We start from the raw sequence: 24,448 nt of genomic DNA on the forward strand, positions 1-24,448 counted from the left end.
GTCCTCTAAGAGGGAACTCCACTCCCGAGGCATCCAGAAGCTCCTAAGTCTCCACAAGCTCGAAGCCGTGTATGGTCAAAAGCAAGTCACAAGAGGGTTTCCCCTGTGGCTGTCAAATGCACTGTGCACTGTCAACAGTGGACCACTGAGGTGCTCCAGGGCCAAGCCAGGAGGTTCAGAATGCACAGGCATGCAGTGAGTGAGGCTAGCAGTACTACAGTAGATGCCTACCTTACACCTCTGGAAACCCCTCCACCTGGCAGCAGGTGCCTCATGTGAAGGAGAACTCCAGCTGAAATAGGCAGACTGGCCCAGCGCTTTGGACACCAACACACCCACAGGCTCAGGTGGATCGATGACCGTAGATCTGCCAGTGAACAAAGAGCCACCCATGAGAGCTGGCCCCAGACTCACCCTCAGTATCCTTAACTAAAATGGGACCAGTAAGGGATGTGAATCCAGGGCCACTGGCTCTAAACCCAGGTTTTCACTAGAGTAGGCAAGCTGCCTATCTCCTCCTGGGTCTCCTGGGCTACCCACAATGCCATGCTGACCAGGAGCAGCCTCAGGCACACCACAGAGCAGTGAGGGCCAGTCTCGATTTCACATTTTTAAATCCAGAGCATCTACCTCCAGAAATTGCCACATGACATTTGAAGCGGAAATGTATGTGGATTCAAATACATATGGCTTGGAAACTTGGAAGATAGCCCCGAGTTGAAGAGCCCACTGCTCCCTGCGTTGTGGCCTCTGGGGTGGTACCGCTGGTGTGTGTTAGAGGGTGGATTCCTGGGCAGTGGCCCCTGGTATGAAGGGGTAACTCTTCTGTGTGGGTGGATAGAGGTCAGTGCCTTCCCAGAGAACCTGCAGCCATTCCCTGGGGCTGACATCGAGAGCCTGGGCTATGGCTCAGGCACTGTGCTAGTCAAATGCATGATGGAAAAAGAAAATCAGGAGCTCACACTGCACTTCGGGGGCTTAATGCACACCACAAAACACTATTCTGTTTGCTGGCTGCTGCCTTCTCTGAAAGCACATAGCATGTCCTTCTGCAGGTGCCAGCTCTCTGTCCAGTTGTCTGTCCCCCATCCCGTCTTCTGGGCACTGGGCTTTCCCACGCTGGTATACAAGCAGACACGGGGCTCAACAGACACGGACCCAGTACACAGCAAGCTGCAGCACAGAGGTGGCCCGTAGGGTGGGGCTGGTCCCGCGGTCCCCGTGGCATCCCAGTTGCTGAGTGCTTGTTTTCTCTTCTCCAGGAACGGTTTTCCAAAGCAGACAGCAGCTCAGCTGATTCTGAAGGCCATCTCCAGTTACTTCGTGTCCACAATGTCCTCTTCCATCAAAACGGTGTACTTCGTGCTTTTTGACAGCGAGAGTATAGGCATCTACGTGCAGGAAATGGCCAAGCTGGACGCCAACTAGGCTGAGCAACGACAGAACCAGCTGCACCATGTACCCCACCTCCAATTTAAAAGAAAAAAAAAATCCCCTTCACTCCTACTGGGAGGTGGGACCCCTTTCATTTTCAATTTTGCTCATCTAGGGAAAATAAGGCTTTGGTTTCCAGTTTAATTGTTTTTGACCTTCTAAAATGTTTTTATGTTAGCACTGATAGTTGGCATTACTGTTGTTAAGCACTGTGTTCCAGACCGTGTCTGACTTAGTGTAACCTAGGAGATTTTATAGTTTTATTTTAATGAAATCCTAATTGACGCACAGCAGTGGGGAGAACAGCGTCTTTTACTTGTCGCCGAAGCCAGGAAGCCCCGTTTGTAACCGTGTGTTGTGGTGCTTTATCGTACACCCAGTGGCGTTCTTTTTACTCTAATGTTCTTTTTTTTTCCCCCTCAGAAGAATCATGAATTTGCAACAGACCTAATTTTTGGTTACTTTTTGTCTTAATGATGGATTTGAAAATGGAAGATTTAATAAGGCAAAGCAGAATCTGTTGTCCTTAATTATATTTGCAATTTGGAATCTGTGTGAGTTGATTTAGTAAAATGTTAAACTGTTGTGACTGGTGTGTTTCAGTTATTGTGCCTGTGAGTCGCGGGTCCTAAGCTGGCCTCTGCAGTCACAGGATGTGGGAGCAGGGCAGCCCATCCCCCTCAACCCCCGCCCTGCCCCCACAACTCCTTGGATGCTCCACAGTGTTCAGTGCAACCTGGGTGGGTGTGGGCCATCTGCTGGTCTCAGTGGTTTGTAGAGAGAATTTTTATAAAGCCTCACCTTTTGGTTCTGTGTGACCCTTGGGCCAGGGTGTTATCCCCATTCCACAGATGAAGGAGGGAGTATATCAAGAGCCGTGCAGGTGGCATGTGGCAGGCTGGCGCAGAGCCAGGGCTCCAGACCCTGAGCCCAGCTCTCTCCTTACCATTGTCCCCTTCTGACAGTCTCTGGCTCAGGGCTGGGCCTGGCCACTTGCTGATGGAGCTGCTGGAGCCTCATGCCCTCTGCCGGGACTGCTGGGTCTGTCATCCCTGCAGGACGGGATCCCTGGCAGAAGGGTGCCGGGAGCTTTCCAAGGACAAGCCGCCACAGCCAAGGCTCCTGGGATGTGCTGGCAGCTTTCACATGCCTTCTCACCGCCAGGGCTGTTGAGGGATGTTGATTATTTAGGAAGACCTCAGCCAAGCCAGAGTAGCTAAAATATGTTAGCAAAACACGGACACTTTTTGCTTCAAAGGGCACTTAAACCTTAACCTTAATTTGCCTAAAATACACAGAAGATTCTTTCCATCTCTGAAAGAAAGAAAAGAAAAGAGAAAAGAAAAGAAAGATGCCTACATCTAAAGCAGACTTGAACCAGGAAGAAATATGCAGTACACTTCATATTATGGATGAATGTAAAGGATCATTTTTCTTTCCCAGACTGCCTAATACAAGCTCTTCAAAACAGAAGACCCTAGACCATCACACAACCAATCTTTTCCATGAAAAGGCAACGACTTCCAACTTAAACCTGAAAGATGATTTTTCCAAATTTCATCTGAACATAAGGAGTTCTGTGGCATTTTTTTCCAAGATCTTTGCTGGGTCTACATGATGTATTCCTGTTTCTTGATTTGAAATGAGAGCGAGCGGTGGGGGGGTGGGGGGTAACTGCATTATCTTTATAAGAAGATGCATCTTAAAATGATACCACTTCATAGTTAATACCAGCAAACTGCTTAGACAAACCATACTATGCGCCCTCCACCCAAGAGCATTTGTGCAGGTAGGATCTGCAGTGTGAACAGAGGGTAGTGGAAAACTGTGGCCACTGTTAGCTGGTCAGACTGATATTTACTGTATGGCAGGTGCTGTGCTGAGTCCTTCATGAGTCTCATTTCATTTGGTCCTTGCAATAACCCTATAGGGCAGGTCCTATTATTAGACACATTTTATAGCCGGAGGTGATCACACTGCTGAAAAGTGACAACCAGATTCAAATGCAGAGTTTCTGACTATTGTGATATAGGGTCCCTGATGGCATGCGCTTACCAGCAAAGAGAGTCCATTTGGCCTTGGTATTTCTAACTCGGAGACTGAAACACAGAGGGACTTGTAGATGGAACCAAGTTTAAATGACTTAATTGGATGGGCTTAACTTTGGAGGAACACCGCAGAAGCAAATGTGTTTTTCAAAGATCTTCCACTAGATGTCGCTAAAAGGATTGAGAACTAGAGAAAAGGGCTGCAGATTTCTGCTCTCCTTGTGATTGCACAAAAGAATAAATTGCATTTATTGCTATTTGCATGAATGATTTACCATAATCACCTAAATGTTTCTAAACTTTGAATAATCCAAAGTGCATCATGCCCTGTGATGTGGGCACACTGTAGAAATTCTTTTCAATGAAACTGAGGGAAAGTGAGCCAACAAGCTGCCCGGGGTTCCCACCATTGCTAAGCCACTCAGTTTATTTTTAAAACTGGGATCAAAAACTGTTCTCTGATGTCAGCCTCATGCTTTAAGGGGCAAAAAAGCTCATTACTTTCAAAAAAATTGGTGCAACTGCAAGGAACTCTTGAAATGCACACATGCCTCTATTCAAAAGACAAGTTTACAGTTAGTAAAACTTAACAGAAATGAAAGTATTTTGTGAGGGGGTAAAATCCTGCAGGTTCTAGAGAGGTGAAGTGTTGCAGCCCAGCCCTTCTCTTCACTGTAAGCCTTCAGAGGCAGGCTTGGAGTGGATGCCACCAACAGCTGCCCCAGCCACTGTCGCTGTGCTGAGTCCCCCCAGCCTCCCCCAGCCTCACAGCCACGCAACCCTGTGATCCAATGGCAGCATTAGGCAGACAACACCCACTCCCATTCGTTTCTCAAGAACAATTCTTGCCCTCAACAGCTGGGCCCCGTCCCGAATAATCCAGACGATTTTCTCAGTGCTCCTCCATGGGCGCCTTTAAATGACATCTGAGATCTAACGCAATGCTGTGGCTCCAACTGGTACTAAACTGACAATAACCACCACTGCATGTGTGTCTTCTACATACATCATTGACTTCTCATGGCAACCCTATGAGATAGGTAATACTATCTCACAGAGAAGTGAAGTGTATTCCCTAAGGTCACACAGCCATGAATGGTGGAGGTGGGATTTGAACCCAGCTCTGACTCTACAACCAGCTCCCTGGAGCTGAATTCTCCTTTGCTATCCATCCCAATATTCTGTTCTTCAGGTTATGCAGGGTTTCCTGCCTACTCACTGAGAGGTCCTGTGTGGCTGGCCCTGGGAACTTAAACAGAACTTGTTGGATGACAGATGAATAGGAATGTTCATTTAAAGCAATCCAGTGGTCAACAAGGACTTACTAAATGCTTTCTATGAAAGAGGCCTCGGATTAAGGGTTTCTTACAAAGGCAGGTAAGCAAGCATTGTCCAGCAAGCACTAACTCAGAGAAGTACCTGCTTGTTAAAGGCAGGGGCCCAGAGCAGGGAGTTTTGCTCTCTGGCTGAGCAGGCTCAGGGAGGGCTTCTTGGAGCAGAAAGCCTAGTGCTGGATTTGATAGGAAAGGTTGGAATCTCCCAGGTCAGGAGAGCAAGGCAGTGGGTAACAGACGGCAAGCTAGCATAGAGGCTGCTCCAGTCAGCCCCAGCTGGGGAGCTCCTGCACCCTCTCTATGGAGACTCTGTCTTCACCCTCTTCCCACCTAGGACAGCCACTTCAGCCCTGGCCTCTGCTCACTACATGCCATCCCCAGCATTTGGAGTTGTCTACCCATGGATTTGTCTGTGGCAGAATTCCCCCTCCCATTCAGGGTCAGGTGACTGTATTTGGTCACAGCTACAGTCAGCTCTGACAGAGGAATTGGCTTACATTAAGGCAAAAAAGCAGAAAAAAAAAAAAAAAGAAGAGGTGGGCTTCCCTTTCTCACCCAAGGTCCTGCCATTCCCAGTACCGGGGGTGGTCAGCCTTTCTCAGGAGGTGGAAGCCCTCACTGGGCCTGTCCACCGTGGGTCTGTCTACTTGGGGTCAGGCAAGCCTCTCATGTCCTTATTTGTCACTCAGGCTGCCTTGTCAATCACCCTGAATGGTCCTGGAACGAGGTCTTACTCAATTTATTCATTAGCAACTACCATGTTTAGTTTTTGCTGCCAGGCACTCCTGGCCGATGTTATCTTGGGAGCTGGCCTTGGTGCCGCCTTCCAGTGATCCACCTAAAGGCGATGGGGCAAGGAGGGAGTCCTGGGGCCCACTCCCGGCTGAGAAGAAAGGGGAACACTCAATGGCAGGGGCGAGGCCACCTTTTCTTCCATTTATAACCTAGCCTGTTGTGTTTGCTTCTGGGGGCCCCCCATATCAAAACAATATCACATGAGCCTCCTGACAGGCAGGCAATAACACTGCTCATTAATCCCCCGCCCCCGCCCTGCCCTCCATGCTCCTCTGCAAAGGTGTGTAAATAGAGTGGCCTTTCCCTGACCCTGGAAACCAACCCAGCCTGGGCTGCCTTGTCGAACTCAGAGAAGAGTGTCTTAGAAACACTGTCTCCATAGGAAGCACTTCCTCCTCACTCCCCTTCTCCCCACTAAGCGACCCCCACCCCTCCCACACTCACTCATTCCCATGGGTGCACATGCACACACACATACATTCACATGCACATAGCGAGGCCCCGGAGCCCTCTGTGTTGGCAGAGTATAGAAAGGAGGAACATGCAGACAAACACCCTTTGAACTTGGGCAGAGAGCAGCCAGGATTCTGCCTCCCACAAAACATAGCTGACATTTCTCCTTGAGAAGCCCTCCTTGGCCTATTTTGTTCTGTGAAGTGACCGGAACTGTCTGCAGATCTTCTGCTAATAACTCCCTTGGCTAACTTAGAACAGGGTACTGGGACTCCCCAGCGTCTGATGGGGGACCCAGCACCCACAGCAGAGGACAGTAGCCACTCACCACCACAGTCTGCACATACACAGTGTCTGCATGAATGTGCCCTAGAGCACTCCTAGCAGGTCATGTACTCCCTGGCAAAGAAGCCCTCTGATGGCCCTACTGGGCAGAGGAGGAAAACAGTCCCAATGTCACAGGTTAAAGGTCACTGCCTTGGCTTCCGGTTTGTAACTGCTCCTTGAGGAGAGTAAAAAGCTGAAAATCCCAGAAAGACACCTTCCAAATCTTATGTTCAAAGCCCTGAAACCAGAGCAGTGATCACTAAATGATGATCACCAGCATGGTCCTAGAACACATGCAGGCAGGAGGTCAGATCTGCCTTGCTAGGGAGTCTCTTCCTGTCCTGAGCCCTGGAACAGGCACCCTGGATCCCAACATCAGGAGTCACACTATCCCCCATTCCCATACAAACCCCTTCCCATCCACCAGCCTGGCCTGCTGGGCCAGAGCCCAGCTTCTTCTGACACAGGGTGATGGCACATCCCCTGCTGACCACCACTGCTCACCCAGGTTGGGCTCCAGGCACGACCCTCTCAGCTTGTCTCCCTGTGCACTCTCTGGCCAGACTGGCTGGGAAACCTGATATTTCTGTACCTTGAAACGACAAGGCTTCCTAAGCTTAAGAGAATAAATTAGAGTTGAGTTCAAGTAGGCTCAGCTGCGGCGGATGGGCAAATTGATTTGCTTCCCATCTGGGAGATTAAATTCCACTGCCCAGAAATGGCAGTGGGGTAATGAGCTGTCAGTCAAACGGCGCAGAGCCAGGGCCGGGTACGTAATTGAAAGCCAGCAGCTCCTCATTAGGTCCCATGGAGGTCCTGGCTGCAGATTCCCACCTCAAGGAGGCCTCTGGACCCCAGAGAGAATGCACTTGGCCCTGAGGCCACATCCTCTAGAGGGAAACGCCACCTTGGGCCAGTGCTGGACTAACTTTAAGGAACTTTCACTGAGCTCAAGGTGCTTATATTTGTCCGCAGTCACTAACAGCCCCTCCAGGATTTAATTATGGGCAAATCCACTGAGATTCCACCCAAGGGGCATCTTTTTCCAGGGGGCCCTCTCCTGTCCTCCTATGTGTCCCTAGTCACCCCAGGTCGTCTCAAAGGGCAGCACCCCCAAAACCATCGCCACACCCCACTCAGCCCTTTACACATACAAAACACCCACACTCACTCTGCCCGTGTAATCCTGCAACACCTGCAGATGGTGATGGCAGTACCTCCATTCGATAGCTGAGGAATCTGAGGTTCATAGAAGTTTAGAAGCTGCCTTCTAACACTTTGGCAGGCCTAGGAATGGAGAAAGGAGGGTCCTCTTCAGCCTCATCTCACATAATCCCCTCGCATGCTCTCTACTGTACTTCCTCCCTACGGCCACTCGTATCTCACCTTCAGGCCTTTGCATATACCAGTTCCCCACCAGAACACACTACAGCCTCCACTTATTTGTAATCCTACTCACCCCTGCAGGGCTCTGCTCTTAGACATCCCTTATGCCTCCTCCAGGAAGCCCTCTCTGACTATTCTGTCTGGGGAATGTGCCCTCTCAGTGCACCCTGCACACCTGCCAGCCACAGTGCTGTGCCTTCTGAACAGCTGTCATGTGGTTACGTGGCCATCTACCCCATCAGACGCTGAGTGCCACTCATGCACACATTCCATGAGCCCACTGGGCCAAGCTCTATAAAGGGCTCTGGGGACAAGCAAAGGAGACCCTGCCCTCCATGAAGGCAGAAGCCAGGGGCTGTACACCTGCTGCACCCTCACTGCCTCACCCCAAGGGCACAGGGCAGGGCAGGGCAGGGGTTCTCTCTTGGTGGCTCTATGAATCAACAACAGGATTCAAAGGCCAAGCAGCAGGCCGAGGGCATGACTCAGAGGAGCATGGGAATAATATGCCCATGTGAAAGTCAACCCGGGTGACAGCTGGGGGTAACCCATCATGCTGGACCTCTCACTTCAAGCAGGTGCATGGTGGCTTCAGAGTGGAGTCTGATGTTGGCACCAGGCCATGGCTCGGCCCCACCTTGCCACTGCTAACTGCAGCCGGAGTCTCATGGCATCTAGTGCTTCTGCTCTTGCAGACTCCTGACTTGAAAAGGGAGTGGACATGGGACCTTCCTGGATAGATGCCAAATCCAGTGTTGATCAACAGGGAAAACAGTGGCCAGTGTCTGCAGGAGATGCCTGTGAATTACAGCAGCAGAGTGTGCCAGTTAGCATGGGTGGGCAATAGGCTGAGGAGTCTGCCTGCATCATTTCATCAAATCCTCCTGACAGCCCTGCAGAGGGAACATCATAGCCCCGCTTTCTAGGTAATGGGAGCTTACATCAGAGAGGTGAAGTGACTTGCCCAGGCCCCGCAGCAGGAACCTGGCAGAACCAGGACTCACAGCGAGGGACCAGTGACTCTTCCGTCAACTCTCTTTCATCCTCCTATACTGCCTCCCGTAAGGGCCTCAAAAAGGAGAAGAGGTGCGGATGAGCACCTTGTCCAACACCACAGAGCTGGAGAGAGGAGGAGCCGGGACAGGCCCTGAGAGTCTGGGCTTCCTCCTGGGCCTCCTGGGTAAAAAGACAAGGGACTCCAGCAAAGCCCAAATGGACACAAGAACGAGGCCCAAGTTCTGCTCCTCCCAGGTTGGGGTCCCGGTCTGGGCCTTCCAGTAATTAGTGCGCCCTTGTTAAGACTCAGTCGCGCCATTCTCGGGCCAGGACTTGTTTTTGTTCCCATGCGGAGGCCCTCGCAGGAAGGCCAGGCGCACGTGCGCAGCCCCATAAATCCAGCCGGCGTCGCTCATTACAAGGTTCCGCCTCACGGCTCCGCCGGCCCCAGCCCGCGCGGGCTTCTCCGGGACGGGCCTCCCTGCAGCCTGGCTCGGCTGCCCCGTGCCGCCCACAGCCTCAGACATGAGCTCATCCAGCACGACGCGTGTGAGGAAGTGGCGGGACGGCGCTCTCACAGCAAGGGGACAATGTGTCCATTAAGGCTTGTCAGCCCCGCCCCCCCCCCCGCCCCCCGCCGACCCACCCGCCCTCTGAGCAAGACCACCCCACTCCGGGCCCTGGCCAGCCTCTGTGGACCGTACAGCTTGAAGCCAGTTTTTGGGGATGTGTCCCGGGTGTGGCCGTCCACCCAGTGAGTGCCACAGGAAGTCCAACAAGGCAGGGAGGACTTGCCTGGCGGGAGAACTGGGCTTGGCGACAGAAAGGCCCCAGACGTCCTTGCCTCCCTGCAGGCAGACTGACCAACTCCCTGTGGGATCTCGGGCAGGTTGCTCCATCCCTCTGAGCCTCCATCCCGGCAGCTATAACATGGGAAGTTACTCACAGCCCAGGCCACCCCACTGTCAAGGGCATTGCCAGGAACAGATCATGATACAGGGAGGCCTCTCACCATCCAGGGAGGCCCCGTAGAGGTGGCCTGGGTGGGGTGAGTGGGGGCAGGAGGGAGCCAGGTGAGGGAAGCACTGGGCACCTGCACCAGTGACCTTGAGCCTCTGCGCTTGACTCTCCTTCAGTAGGAAACCAGGCTGGTCCTTTACTCTGATATAAGGAGCTGGTTAGGGGTATAAAGAGGTAGGCCACCATTGTCTGTGCTTGGGACAAGTCACCGCCCCTCTTTAGGGCATGTTTTCTTCTGTAAAACTGAGTTGGCCACACAGCATCAGTCGGAAATACTTAGTGGATGGGAACTGCCTCTCTTACTTTGATTCCCATGGAGGGTGGAAGCTGTGTAACTGCCACATCTGAAAACCAGGCTCTGGCTGCGGTCTGTGCTCCAGAGCGGCCAGCTCATGCCCAGGTGGCGATCATTACCACACACCATCAGAGCCCATCTTTATTGCATATGGCCGAGGGTGCTGGAGGCATTGGCCAGCCCCTCCACACAGCACTGTCACAGCTCAGAGAGGAGCTGGGCAACGTTCACTTGGAAGGAACATTCTAGAACTGCACTGTCCAATACGGTAGACACTAGTCACGTATATTTACATTTAAACTAAAGTTAAATACAATTAAAAATTCAGTTCCTCATTCACACTAACTACATTTCAAATGCTTGACAGCCACATGTGGTTAGTGGCTACCATGTTAGACAGCAATGATTATAGGACATCTCCAGCATTGCAGGGAATTGCACTGGTTGGCTCTGTTCTAGAACACTGAGCCATGGAGCCCTTCAGGGCGACACCCCATGTTTTCCATATCATTTGATTCGGTGTATGGAGCAAAAGCCATAGCCAAGGCATTTCCCCCAAGCAAATGGTTCTATGCTAGTAAAAATGATGACAGTGATATTGTGATGCTAGAAACCATAACACCCATGGACTGAACATTTCTATGTCCCAGCAGAGTGCTGGGTGCCCGACATTCACATCACATTCAACTCCCTCCAAAAGACTTTATCATTAGTGACGCATATCTATCTTACGGACTCAGACAAGCTAAGGAACTCCAGCAAGGTGGTGTCGCGCAAAACCAGCTCTGACTTCAAAGCCAGCCTGCCCCTCAGGCACAGAATCTGCCTAACCTCTTCCTGTGTTTTGAATAGATGTGCACCCAGAGGGATGACTGTCCTTTATAAAGGCATTTGTGTTTCCCTTCCTGGCTTTCATTTAGCTTTGAACACCTCCTCCTCTCAGGAAAGCTCAGACTTGTTTGAACCTGGGCTGAAGGTCACTTAGGTGCTGGTGTGGAATTTCATGCCCTAGCCAGGACTGCAAGGGGCCAATGGGGCTAGTCTGGTCCCACCAACCATCCCCAGTTTCCAGAGGCACCTGCTCACTGCCTGGCTTCAGCCACCTGAGGCCAGGTACCAGGTATCCTGGGGAGTGAGAGCTGATGGACTGAGGCCACAGCTGTACTTGCAAAACCCATTCAGTGACACAGCCCCCTGCACGGCTCAGGTCAGCAGAGCTGAGAGGGACGCAGATGCCAGGTGGATGCCCTGATGCATATGCACGTGCCTGTGAGCAGTGACAGCCCACGTGCTCCTGCTCAAAGCCATGGTGTGGCACACACAAAGGCATGGAAAGCAGGACAGGGTGGCTGTGGCCAGGCCCTTGGAGCAAGCCCTGCACCTGCATCCACTAGGCTGCCTGTTAGCTAGTGGGCGAATTAATGAATATTAGGCTGTGGTCTCAATACCTGCTGGGGTCACCTGATCACCCTTCTACAGAGCTCATTGCTCTGGGCCGCAAAACGCCTGTCTTGCCATCCCCAAACTCCTCTAACTATATCCTCATGGCAACCCCGAGAGACTCGCATGCAGAGTAGGGACCACCCTCCAACTTGACAGATGTGGAAACTGAGGCCTAGTGAGCAAATGCCGTTTCCAAAGCCCATGACTGCCTCCTGGGGCTTGTCCATGAGGCTCGTCACCTCTCCCTCAGCCGCCCTCTCCAGGATGTGTCCCACAGGCGTGCACACTGTGGGCTCTATGGCTCCCAAAGCCAAACAAGTTCACCAGAGGGACAGCTCCAGGTGCCCTCCTCTCTGCCCTAGGCCTGCCATCCTCCCTCAGCCCTGCAGGTCACCCTAGGACCCAAGTCACCAGGGAGGATGATTGGTGGGCTCACCTGGTCTGAGTACTGCACACAGGACATTTCTCCCACAGACACCTGCTTGTTTAGAAACCCCAAACGCCAGGCAACTCAGAAGGCCCGGCCCAATATTCCCAGGCATGGGAACTCTCTCACCCTCATACCCCGGAGGGCCACACGGGCTGGCCAGCCTCCAGCAGGGACTCACCAGAAATAGCCTGGCGGCCTCAGAGCAGCCCTCACATCCAGACCCCTCTGCCCACTGGCATGAGCCTGCCGCAGCTGTATCTTAAATAGGCTCACACCTCTGTGCTGAAGGCTGAGGGAAGCACTGCACCCCCACAAAGCCTGATCCTACGTTTGTCTCACTGAAGCCCTAGGGCTCCAGTTTAAGAGACTTTTTATAGACTCCTATAAAGGAGAAAGTGAACTTTTAACATGTTTGCACTCCACTAAGTCAATACGCATAAAAGGGATAGCAGCTGAGCTTCCGCTGCCCACTTGCGGTCCAGCAGGGCTGGAAGACACTGTCAGTGCCATCCAGCTCTGGTGGGCACCTGTGGCTGCTTCCCCTCGGCCATGAGCCTGGACCATGGACCCCAATTCATAGGCCGTCTGTCCACCAGGGCCATGGGCTGGCATAATGAAGCCAGAAAGTCCCCCCTTCAGCTGGGCTAATGGGTGGCTCCTGCCCTCATTCAGCCGAGACGGCCCCCCAGACGCATGATTCTCATGTGAAGATTTAGAGGAGGGGAAACACGGAAGCTGTAAAGTTTTACTAGGAATTCTCAACCATCCTCCTTTGGCCCCGACATTCATGCTGCCCTTCATTTTTAAGAGAGCTTCCTATTCGCTTTGAACTTACCCCTCAAAGCTAAGCAACCCTGTGCCCGCCTCTAGGATCCAGGGTCCAGACTCAGACTCCAAAGGTGCCTGCCTGCCCAGGAGGGAGATAAAGAGACTGCTCAGGGTACCCCAGAGGGCATTCTCCTGCCAAGCCTTGTCCTGGAACAGTCCCTAAGGACATCCTCTGCCCACTTGCCACCCTGTCAAGGTCAAGGGAACCAGGATTTTATGACTGAGCCCAACACACCCTCCAGGGTTGGGTTTGCAGACATCTGCACACAGCTTTCCATTCAGTCATTGGTACTGAGCACCTCCTGTGTGCCAGGCACAAATGAGTGATGCTAACAGCAGCCTCCACCGATTGGGCACTTGATGGGTATTGGCTCAGTGGTTCAGAAAGGAGACATTAGAGTCAGTTCCTGGGTTTTGAGTCCCAGCTCTGTCACTTGCTACTATGACCTTGGATGTCACATAGCTTCTCTGAATCTATAACATATCTATACAATAGGAACAATAATTACCCCCCCCACACACACACACACAACCACCGTGAGACTGTTGCACAGATTAAATTGCACGGTATATGTGCCCAGCATATAGTGAGTACTCAGTGAATGGTCATGTGGAACTCTAACAAACCTGTGATTAAGAAATAGGAAATGCCATTATCCCTTTCTTGAGAATAAAGGAGTTGAGGTTTAGAAGGTTAAATGACTTACTGGAGGTCATACAGGGAGAAAGAGACACAACTGAGCTTGGATCCCAGTCCTCTCAGACTCTAAAGCCCACAACCTTAAGTGCTGTCATGCAAAACACTCCAGGCTTGAAAAGCAATGCAGGCCCCTCAATAAGTGAGAAAAGTTCAGTGTCAATAAACTTACAAGCATCAAATCTACAAAGTGATTATTTTCATTTCAGCGTCACAGTTCAGTGTTGGTTGTTTGAGGCTGGCAATAGTGGGGATGGTAGGAGTAGTATTACAATGTTTTGGGTGCTTAGAGGAGTCTAGTGCATGGGGCCAATTTTTTTATCTGAAGCAGGTCAACTGGACATGGCTCCTGAGAGGCCAGGCCTCCAGGTCTCTGACTGGCCATGCACCCAGGGAGGGGTGGAGAGGGAAGCATTGCAGGCAGATGTCAAGGCTGCCCAGTGACTCCACACAGAGCTGACATCGCTCTGCCACATCCTGGTCCGGAATTCTCTGGGAAACTGAGATCTCTTTGCAAATTTTAAGGACTGTCTGCTGAGCCTTTTTGTGGAATTTTTTGGGACTCTTCATGAAAGAGTTTCTTCTTACCTCTGAATGCATCAGGAAGTCCTCAGTGTTCATGTATAAACAGTGTTCATATATAAGCTGGGATGACGTTCCAGCCTGGAATTAACCAATTGTACAAGTCAGAAATGGATGGACCCATGGAGAACAGCTGCAGAACAGGTAGGGAAACTGAGGCCCAGGGTGCAAAGGGACTTGCTCGACAGCCCATCACCGACACTTGCCAGTGCCAGGAGACAGGTGTCACTGTCTTGTTTGGCTTTCTGTCTGTGCCTCACCCTCTTTTATAACAGCCTTGAATGCCCGAATCCCATGGCAATTGTCTAGGCTAAATTCCTCTGGATGAAGAGTTGATTTGTTTTTCTAAGTTGTTCAAAGGTCTGGGGATGTGTTGATCCATCAGGTTCTGGGAGGAGGCCCACTGTGTGCAAAGGCTGGTCTGTTCATGGAAGATTCCTGAGCCCTCAACAAAGCAGAACACCAAAGTTGATTGTCCTTGGCCACCCCGCCCCTGTGTCCATCACCACAGCCTAACAGTTCTTCTCAACAAAGTCAATTGCCGATCACACGCTGTCTTCTTAAAGCTGTGGATGAAGGTGTTGGTTTAGTGCTCCTTCTCTGAGTACAGCAAAGCCAAAATGTATTTCAGAAAAAAGCTCACACATCCCACCACTGTTTTGGCTTTCTATACAGGGACAAAAGTAGAGTGAATTCTCCTTCCTGTTCCCTGATGTCACTCAGAAGCCATTTTCTGGCTGGCAGTCAGCCTTCTGGGAGCCCCCGCTCTCCAGAGCACAGCCATGGGGCCAGAAATTGTTGAGAAATGCAGCCGAATGGAGAGAAATCACTGTCACAATGCTCACAATCGTGATTCCATAGGAAAGAAGGGGCACCTTCCCATGGCGGTGATGTAGACATTGTCCCCGTGAGTTGTATCCCTCTGTTTGCTCCATGCACTGTCAGGTGTAATTCCAAAGGAGACAGATGCTGAGGCGCTGCAGGTGCTTGGGCAGTCAGCTGGCAGCAAGAGGAGAACCAGGCCTCCACAGAAAATGTGCTTAGGAACAGTGGCCTGGGTACGGCAGCGGGGCCTGGACGGAGGCAGCTCTGGTGCTTTTCAAGGACTGGGCTCTGCTGGTTTTCTCTTCCAGCCTATCCTTGGGTCTTCGTGACTGTACTAGTGTCCTGCTGCTGCTGTGACAAATTGCCACAAAATTCATGGCTTAAAACAACACAAAACATCTCACCACTCTGGAGCTCAGAAGTCCACAATGGGCCCTAGTCTACTAAACATCAAGGCGTCAGCAGTGCTGTGCTCTTCTGGAGGCTCTGGGAGAATCTGTTTCCTCACCTCTTTCAGCTTCTGGAGGCAGCTCACATTCTTTGGCTCATGGCCTCTTTCCCCATCTTCAAGGCCTGCTGTGGAGCATCTTCAGACGTCTCCCTCTCTCACTCCACTGTTGTCATGTCTCCTCCTCTGACTCTGACACCCCATCAAGGGGAGGACATTGGGCCCAGCTGGAAAGTCCAGGACACTCTCCCACTTCAAGGTACTTCACTTAATCACATCTGCAAAGTTCCTTTGCCATGGAAGGGATCACAAGCACAGATTCTGAGGATTAGGATGTGGACATCTTTGGGATGATGATATCCTCATAGATCCTTGGGGCGTAAGTGTGCCTCACACCACCAGAAAGATGGATGAAGTGTCGTCATCAGGATAAGTAATGGGATCTATGCACTCCGTTCTCAGAGAGAAGGAAATCCAGTAGATGAGGCTCTGCTTTCCCCATTCTCCCAGCATTGCCCACCCTTGGAAGGAGCATCCCGTGCCCTCAGGATGACTGGGACTGCGAGGGCACCTGCTGGCCAAGGGAGTACAGAGCCTCTCTCCTGTGGCTGGACTACTCCCAAGGCCAGGTGGGCCCTTCTCCCTTGCAGGCGTTAGGGCCCAGGCCCTCTACCTCTTAACCTGTGTCTTCCCACAGCAGGCGGCCATGCCTCACTCCAACCTTTCATAGCACCCACCTGACAAAGTTCAAACACAGGCTCCAGCCTCCTGCTTTTCGAGTTAGTTCTCGACACTGCAAATTCCTGGTGGGGGTGAAATATGAGTGCAGCAGAGCCACAGGTGGTCCAGTGGGGCAGGCTCTGGGCTCTCCCCAGGGCAGTGAGGGGACACAGCAGTGCTGGCTCTGAAGTCCACTCCTGCTTCCGCCGCTGTTTGGCTGTGCCACCGTGGGCAGTGGGCCTGGGCTCTCCAGATGCAGTTTCCTCAGCTGGGAAGTGGGGGTGTTCATGGTCTCCTCCCACAGGCCTACCACGAAAACGCAAGGAGGGGGAAGATGGCAAAATAGAGCAGGGGATGGACAGTCAGCCCTCAGGATGGTGAGTGGTGGCACTTCTTGTTTTATTTTTAAATCCTGAGATTTTGGCACACAGTGCATCCTCGTTGCATATTTGCTATTATACTCAAAACATTTTTCGTTTGCATTTTGAGGTGCCGTGTCCCAGATGAACCGTGGTGTGGATAGCCAAGAAACCTGCAATGCCTTCCAGAAAGTGGGCATGGTGAGAAGACAGACCGTACATTGGGCTTTCCTCTGCCCCTCAATTCCAGGCCCCTGCATCTGCCCCACTGCAGGCACTGAAGGGGATGGATGCCCCATCACACCTGCCCTGGGGGTTCCACCCAGACAGTCTTGCTGCTGCTCTTCGTATGCCCAGACTAGGGTAGTCATTCCCAGCTGGCAGGTCAAGCATCAATCTGCAAAAGTTGCATGGGATGGAGTTGGTGTGGACATTCCGAGCCTTCTTGTCAGGGACCTCCTTAGGGCCTCAGGTGCCTTCATTAGCCACATGGAGCATCAATGATGGATCGCCCGCACCCCTCCCTGGCTGAGCCCACAAGACCCAACACGACCAGAATCCCAGGCATAGTGCCGCCCAGAGGATGAACGTCTTCCCTTTTAAACACATCAGGCATGGAGGCTTTCTCCTAAGCCCCTCTGGGGCCCTAGAGTGCCTGCCTTCTCTTTAGATTTCTGTCCCCAGCATCAGCCTCCTCCACAGCCTTCATTTAGGAAAGGCCCTTGCAACCCAACTCACATTTAGGCACAGGCACATAAGCAAAGCCTCCACAGCCTCCCAGGAGGACTTGGACATGGACAGGCCAGGGCAGACCACTCCCAGCTGAGTGGGAAGCAGGGGACTCATTTGCCAGGGATATGAAGAAGTCGTAGGACAGGGCCCGCCCCCTTCAAGCCCCCTGCTCCCAAAGCTGGAGGGCCATCACCTGGCCAGACTGTAACTCAGTCTGAATTACTAGTTCTTTCATCTGAGCTTCCTTCCATTACTCAGACCAGAGCCAACAGAACCCAGCACCATGGATTCTAGGAGGCCCTTCACAAACCAACAATGACAGGTAGCATTTGTTAATTGCTTATCATGTGTCAAGCACTGAGCTACAGGCCCTACCACAACAAGGGAGGAACCATGACCCTCATTCTCACAGGCAGGGAAGCTGAGGCTTTGAGCATTTAAGGGACCTGCCCAAGTTCATATAGGCAAGCGACAGAATCAGGGCTTGAATCTAGGTCTGTGTGACTCTGAAGCCCCCCCATTTTTTTTTTTTTTTTTTTTTTTTGAGACGGAGTTTCGCTGTTGTTGCCCAGGCTGCGATCTTGGCTCACTGCAACCTCTGCCTCCCAGGCTCAAACGATTCTCCTGTCTCAGCCTCCTGAATAGCTGGGATTACAAGCACCTGCCACTATGCCCGGCTAATTTTTTTGGTATTTTTAGTAGAGATGGGGTTTCACCATGTTGGCCAGGCTGGTCTTGAACTCCTGACCTCAGGCGATCTGCCCTCCTCAGCCTCCCAAAGTGCTGGGATTACAGGCGTGAGCCACTGCACCCAGCCAAGGTCCACTTCCTTAATCACTACACTCCTCTCCCTGCCCTGGCACTTCCCCATCGAAACAGAATTCCATCCAGAGGTCCCAGCTTCAAGTCTGCTGCACTCAGAGTCCTTCTGAACCTAACTCAGCACACTGCATCCAGTAGCTGACACAGGATAAGGGCCCCTCTAGTCCCCGAGGCTGGAAGTAAAACCAGTTGTCAGGCTGCTCTGATCAGCTTCCTTTCCTCCTCTGCCACTAACATTGCTGGAACCTTTCCTCCAGTGATGGGGACATCCTAGTATCAACAGAAGTGACCAAGCAGTGGAACAGGCTGCATTGGGGCAGAGGGTAGTGCTTGGGGAAAAAGATGGAAATGGGGCTTTCTCCATGGAAAAGGTATAAGCAGACCTGCTGATGTGGGAGAAGATTTAAGTCCAAACTATGTGATAAACCCACTGGGATCCTTGGGAGTGAATTGTGATTTAAAACAAAAGCTGAGGAGCCCAGGGCCCCATAAGATCTTGCTGGTGAGCATTTGGGAGTCACTCAACAAAATAGCCACCAACACCCACACCCACACCCACCTGTCCTTCAACCTTTTGCCTCCACATGCCAGTCACCAGTGGCTCCAGATCCTGACCTTAAAAACCACAAGGCCTCAACACCCCTCCAGTCCTAACTGCACCACACAGCCCTTTGCCCATGTGTACTGCATCCCACACCCTCATTTTAAAAGATTTACTCTTCTGTGTCATTTGAGGGTCTACTACTGTCATGATAAGGGAAGAGGAGAAATTCCATCAAGGCCTACCCCAGCTGACATCTGCAGTCAGCTTACACATGCCACACTCAGAGTCGTGGCTGTGCAGGGTTGTCTGCCTGTCCAAGGGTCATTCTGTCCATGCTGCCACCCACACAGCCTGGCCCAGCCCGTATGCCCTGCCATGCCTTGTTTTCTGAAGAAGCACAGGGCAGTGAAGAGGGGGTGGACCTCAGAGCCAGATTTAGGGTGGACCTCAGAGCCAGGCAAATCTGGCTTCTCAGCTCAGCCATCTACTAAACTTGTGGCTTTTTCTATAGCACTTGCCATTTTTGAGACTCAGTTTCCTCATTTGTAAACTCACTTCAAAATGCTGCTGTTTAAATACAATTATATGAATAGGCAAGACACTAACATAGGGTATTGCACACAGCAGATGCATTTATAATGCATGAATTACTAGGTTCTTTCATCTGAGCTTCCCTCTTGCATGTAAGATGTAATTCATGCATCTTTTTGTTTATATGTCCTGTCCTCTCTGACAATAGCCTCCATAAAGAGAAGTTGGGTCTTTTCTTCCTCTGGATGGTCCCTGGGCTGAGTCCAGGGCTGTGCCCTGGAGGCTTCTTGAGAAACAGTGCATACTGTGTGCCAGGGAAGAGTGAGGTCGGGGTGCTGTGCAACGGAGACCTGCTCCTGGCAATGTGGCAGACCACTCTCCCACCGTAACAGCCAGAAATGTTGGATAAGACATAATAAACATAACTTCACATGTAAGACTCAGCTGAAAAAGAAAAGAAAAAAGGACAGGTGTGAAACTCCACAGTGCTAAAAGCTGCAGCTGAGGCCAGAGTTGCATGAGCACAGCAGCCATGACTGCGTCACCTCCATGATTTGCAAAGGCCCAACTCAGTATGCCAAAAGCCAGACCCACAATTATTTGGAGGCATCCATCATGCATGCACTCACACAGTCTCTCACACATGCTCAACTTAATTCTAGGTATTTTGGGCTCTTTAGGCTTCCATAGGAGCCATTTTGTCCTGTTAAATCAATTTACCAGGTATAATGACCTTAATCTAATCAAAGGTTTTAAGATTTTACCAAAGTTGTGTGATGGCCATATCTGCAACCTGATTTTTGTTCTGAGACAATGTCTTGATGACTGTGCTTTAACTTCGTCTTTGACCTACGGCTATATCTTAATGGCTGCATCCTGAATTTGGTGAGGAAACAGTTCCATTCTCCAACTGCAAAAGTCTGAGAACTTCAGGACTGTCAATTCTGTTTGCAAACTCGTCAGTTCTTTACCGAGTTCATTTCTTGTAGCACCTGATAAAATGCAACCAATAACGACTGACTCATACAAAAAAAAAAAAGCCATGGACTCCCACTTTCTATTGGCAGAAGGTAGGCTGAGAAAAGTACTCAGCCACTGTATGGAGGGCATATTTTTAATGCTTTTTTTTTTCTGGAAGTTGACAATGAAAATGGTGGAAAGGAAGGAACTCCCAGAGGGTGAAACCAGGAGCCAATGGATCTGGGAACTGTTCCCAGAGAGCAGAAGCAGGACCTAATCCAGGAATATTGTCTAACCCCAGGGTAGGAGGACCTCACAGTATTTTCTCCAAAGGAAGAATCTGCTGTGAACCCCTGTTCTGTGCTTCCTGCTTGTCCCCCTTTCAAATGGGATAGTTGTGGTTACTTTGTCCCAGCTCTTCAATTGTATACTGTGGTTTTTTGGTGGGTGGATTGGGGGCAAATACTTGTCTCTTTAGTTCATGGGCCTCTGGGTGAATAGGAACTAATGGAGACAAGACTTCCAACCTGATGCTGTGATTGGATTGGAAATTTTTGAACCATTCTGGGGAGGAAGTAAGTGCATTTTGCTCAAGGGAGTGAAGTGAATATTTGTGATAAAGATGGACAGGCTGAGGTAGATTGTATTATTGCTCAGCAAATAATCATCTTCCCCAACCAACTCCATGGCTGAAGTGGACCTCTCACCCCCTTATTTGGAGTTTTGCCATGTGACTTCCTTCAGCCAATGGAATGTGAGTGGCCATGATATGTGCAGAAGTTAAATGTACTTCTGTGGTTCATCTTGGCCCTATAAGGCCTGAGAATTCACCCAGGTAACTGTGCCCCTGCAGCCTGGGTCCTGGAAGGAGAGCCAGGTGGATCAGACCGGAACCACGTGGCTCTGGATAGAGCAGAACCTCCCAGGCCAACTCACGAACCTGTGGACAAAAAGTACTTGCTTTTGTTGTATTTGGTTGTATTCCTCTCAAACATTTACTGTAAGATAGACTGAAAAAGTTTATTATATATCTCATCAGATTTCCCAGAGATAATAGGATGAGGATGAAGAATTAAAGAGATGATGGTAGATACTTTTCCAGAATTGGTGAAAGTTGTTAACCCTTGGGTTTTAGAAGCCAACGAATTCCAAGTAGGAAAAGTAAAATAAAAATAAAAATAAATAAATATCAAAAAAAAAAAATCACACTTAGATATATTGTAGTGAAACCGTACAGCTCTGAAGACAAAGAGAAGACCTGAATGGTTGCCAGGAAGGATGAAATACATCTCCTGCCTGCATGAGTTCTGTGCCTGAGGGGCTGCACATGGGGACAAACACCTACACCCTTTACTGAGATTTGCCAGGCAGGTGGCTTTATGGGTGTTATGTTATCTGGAAGAAACCTTGGAGGGCCTCTAATCTGGCCCCCTCAATGACAGACGAGGGCACTGGGTTCAAAAAAGGAGAGAGGAAATGTCTGCATCTGTTGTCCCATTTTCTTGGCAGACATGAGGCTTGAGGCCACAGCACCCACCTCCCAGCCTGTGTTTCCTATCACAGAGGCTGAATGTTCTGGGCCTGGCCCAGGTGGGCACACAGAGAACAAGTACTCCTCAAAGCCATGTGACAGGGTCTAAGAAGGCAAGGAGAGCCCTCTAAGACCCTGATGCATGGGTTGTGTAAGCAGACCCTCCCTGACTCATGACAGCTGTGCCTTGGAAGAAACTGCCTTCAATGTGATAGCTGGCATCTGGGGCCTCTCCTGGCACTACACACCCCCAGTACCCTTCCTAAGAGAGTGCACAGTCCAAACCAAAACCAAGCCCTGCCAAGAAAAGGCATGCCCAACCCTATCCAAAAAGTCCCCAGCTAGCCACTCGCCCATCTTGGAATGACCCTCTCAACGCGGACACAGCATAATCTCTCTCTTATTCCCCAGTTGGCCCAGGTTGTTCTAAGGAGAATGGCCGACAGAAACAGCACATAAAAATGAGCCCAGGAACCAAATCTCCAGCTCCAGAAAGATGAACCTCTATTTGTGGGTGGTGGACCCAACTTCCTGGGACAGCTTCCCACAGCCCAGGGCCATCTGTCATGTCCCATAGGCCCAGAGGTGTCAGTGGCAATGGGGTCTCCACAGACAACAGTTGTCCTGAGAATCTGTTCCCACAACCACCTTCCTCATGGGCCCTGAGAAGAAAGGACAGGCACAGCTGCAGGTTTTACAATGGCCCAGCCAACATGGGATACCAGATGCAAATGAAGAGGCTGTGGAATGTGTGGACTGGCAAGTGAAGAAACAGCATTTGTCTCTGAGCAGAAGCTGTTGGCCTGGAGGTGTGACTGAGGCCAGTACTCAGCTCAGTGACAACCAAGGGTTTCCATACTTTCATTGAAGAATCATCTGGCTAGTGTTTCGCTAGATGGCACCCCTGGAATCACTTCACAAGTGGCTACTTATGTAAAATTCACTCTGTGGACAGCCTTGGCCCATCCATTCACACTTGGTCAATTCCTGGGCTCCTGTGTTGGCCAGAGGGTGTGATTTCTCACATTAACCTGCTGAAGTTAATGCAGAAGAAGCTCCTCTAAAAAAAGAAACTGAAAGTCCCCCCAAACCAAATGTGGTTGCAAGTTGATAACATGGAATGCAACTCTCAGGCAATCTTACCTCTTCAAGATGTTTTAGGGGCCAAGAAATAGGCCACAAGGTCTTTGAATGGCCCAAAGAACTGTCACAACGTCCAGGCACTGAAAGCTCATTCCTCTTCCTCACAGGACACCTCCCTGAGAGCCAGTGATGCTGCCCCTAGCAAGTGGGTGCAGACAGGAGCAGCGGTGAGAAGGTGAGCAGGACCAGCTGCAGGTGGACACCGACACCAGCAGAACACAACAGCTGCCAACCACAGCAAAGGCACGCTGGACCATCCAAACAGATGAAAAGCAACTTTGAAAACGTGTCCCACCACCATTCAGGGCAGGAACAGTGCCACATATCTAAGCTCTGAATTATAGCACACAACAGGGCCTGGCACATCATAGCATGCAAATATGTTTAACTTTTTAATTTGAAACAACTGTGATTAATTTTGCCTGATTAATGATTATTACAATGACTGCCACATAGAGACCTTTCTAACCCTATCATTCCTTCCACATCGATCAACTGGCATTCTACACTGAAAGGGAGCTTCTCTTCATCCACATTTATTTATCCAAGTGTGGGCTCATGGACTGCTGTTTAATGGGTTTTACTCCATCACCATATCATACATTTTGATGCTCAAATGTCCCAGTTTGGGCCAACGGGAGCCCCTTCAAGCTGTTTCCATGTCCTTTTGACATGTCTGCATCCTTCTTTGAGTACTTCCTTACTCTCTGGCATAATGCGGTGCTCCTGGCCTATCTCATACTTTTTCTGTCCCAGCCCTGGAATCAACCACTTCTCCCAAGTCCTGGTGTCCTTAGCAGAAAATGACATTAGAATGACATTAGAAACCATCATCGGTTTGTTATATAAGTGTCATTGCTTCTAGGCCTGCCTGCTCTGTTGAAAGAGCTCAGAAGTATTTGTGTGTGTGTGTGTGTGTGTGTGTGTCACATAATATTTTAGTCAATGACAGACCACATATATATATATAAAATACCACATATAAAAATACCATATTTTTACTGTACTTTTTCTATGTTTAGATACACAAATACTGACCATTGTGTTAAAATTGTCTGCAGTATTCTGTGCAGTAACATGCTACATAGGTTTGTTCCTAGTGCTATAGGCCATACCATATAGCCTGGGTAGTAGGCTGTACTATCTAGGTTTGTGTGAGTACACGCTGATGTTCACACAGAGATGGAATTGCCTGATGACACATTTCTGAAGTCAAACAACACATGACTTGTATGTGTGTATGTATATCATATACTTACATCTATGCTTATTTCTATACCTACATTGAAAACATGAGTTTACATCAATACCTCCAATACACTGGGTTCATTTCTGACTCTTCCCTTTCCATATCTGTAACTCTGTTTTCCAACAGTGAGAGAACTGGTCTGTTACCCTCAGTATATTTACTTATCTGGTCAATCCCCATATACGTAACCAAGTTCTTGGACCCATCAGGCTGCCACCCACTCAGTTGCCTTCCTCACATGGCATTCAACCTCTGCCAGGCCGTATTTCCTGTTTGGCTTGCGTAAATGCTTTTGTTTTAAAAAATAATTTTAGCAAATTATAAATTATCATAAAATTAACTCACTTTTTAGTACATGATGCAAAGATTTTTAAGTGACTTTACAGAGTTGTGTAACCTCCACCACAATTCGGTTTTAGATACTTCCATCATCCTCAACAAACTTCCCAGTGTCCATCCCCAGGCAACCCTGATCTGCCTCTTCTAGAAATTGTATATAAAGGGAATTATATGCCT

At 50.2% G+C, this 24,448-nt stretch overlaps 1 protein-coding gene and 1 long non-coding RNA gene across 21 annotated transcripts in view; one reads left to right on the forward strand and one right to left on the reverse strand.

The window, feature by feature from the left end:
* Window positions 1–2,019, forward strand: part of MACROH2A1 (macroH2A.1 histone) — a 65,147-nt gene extending 63,128 nt beyond the window's left edge. For all 4 annotated transcript variants that reach the window (XM_008014493.3, XM_008014496.3, XM_008014494.3 and 1 more), the window contains exon 9: window positions 1,263–2,019. In XM_008014493.3, the coding sequence (XP_008012684.1) occupies window positions 1,263–1,428 (166 nt within the window). In that variant the 3' untranslated portion in view covers window positions 1,429–2,019. The remainder of the gene's footprint in view (window positions 1–1,262) is intronic.
* LOC103244569 (uncharacterized) overlaps window positions 1–24,448 on the reverse strand; it is a 316,604-nt gene that overhangs the window by 21,176 nt on the left and 270,980 nt on the right. For 9 of the 17 annotated variants that reach the window (XR_012090848.1, XR_012090853.1, XR_012090851.1 and 6 more), the window contains one exon: window positions 232–367. The exons of 6 other annotated variants lie outside the window; for them this stretch is intronic. This is a non-coding gene — a long non-coding RNA (uncharacterized lncRNA). Of the gene's footprint in view, window positions 1–231; window positions 368–22,572; window positions 22,822–24,448 lie in introns of those variants that run through there. 2 more of the 17 variants (XR_012090849.1, XR_012090855.1) reach the window with 1 other exon arrangement.

The sequence above is a fragment of the Chlorocebus sabaeus genome, chromosome 23 (assembly GCF_047675955.1).
Source record: "Chlorocebus sabaeus isolate Y175 chromosome 23, mChlSab1.0.hap1, whole genome shotgun sequence".
Classification (NCBI taxonomy): Eukaryota; Metazoa; Chordata; class Mammalia; order Primates; family Cercopithecidae; genus Chlorocebus; species Chlorocebus sabaeus.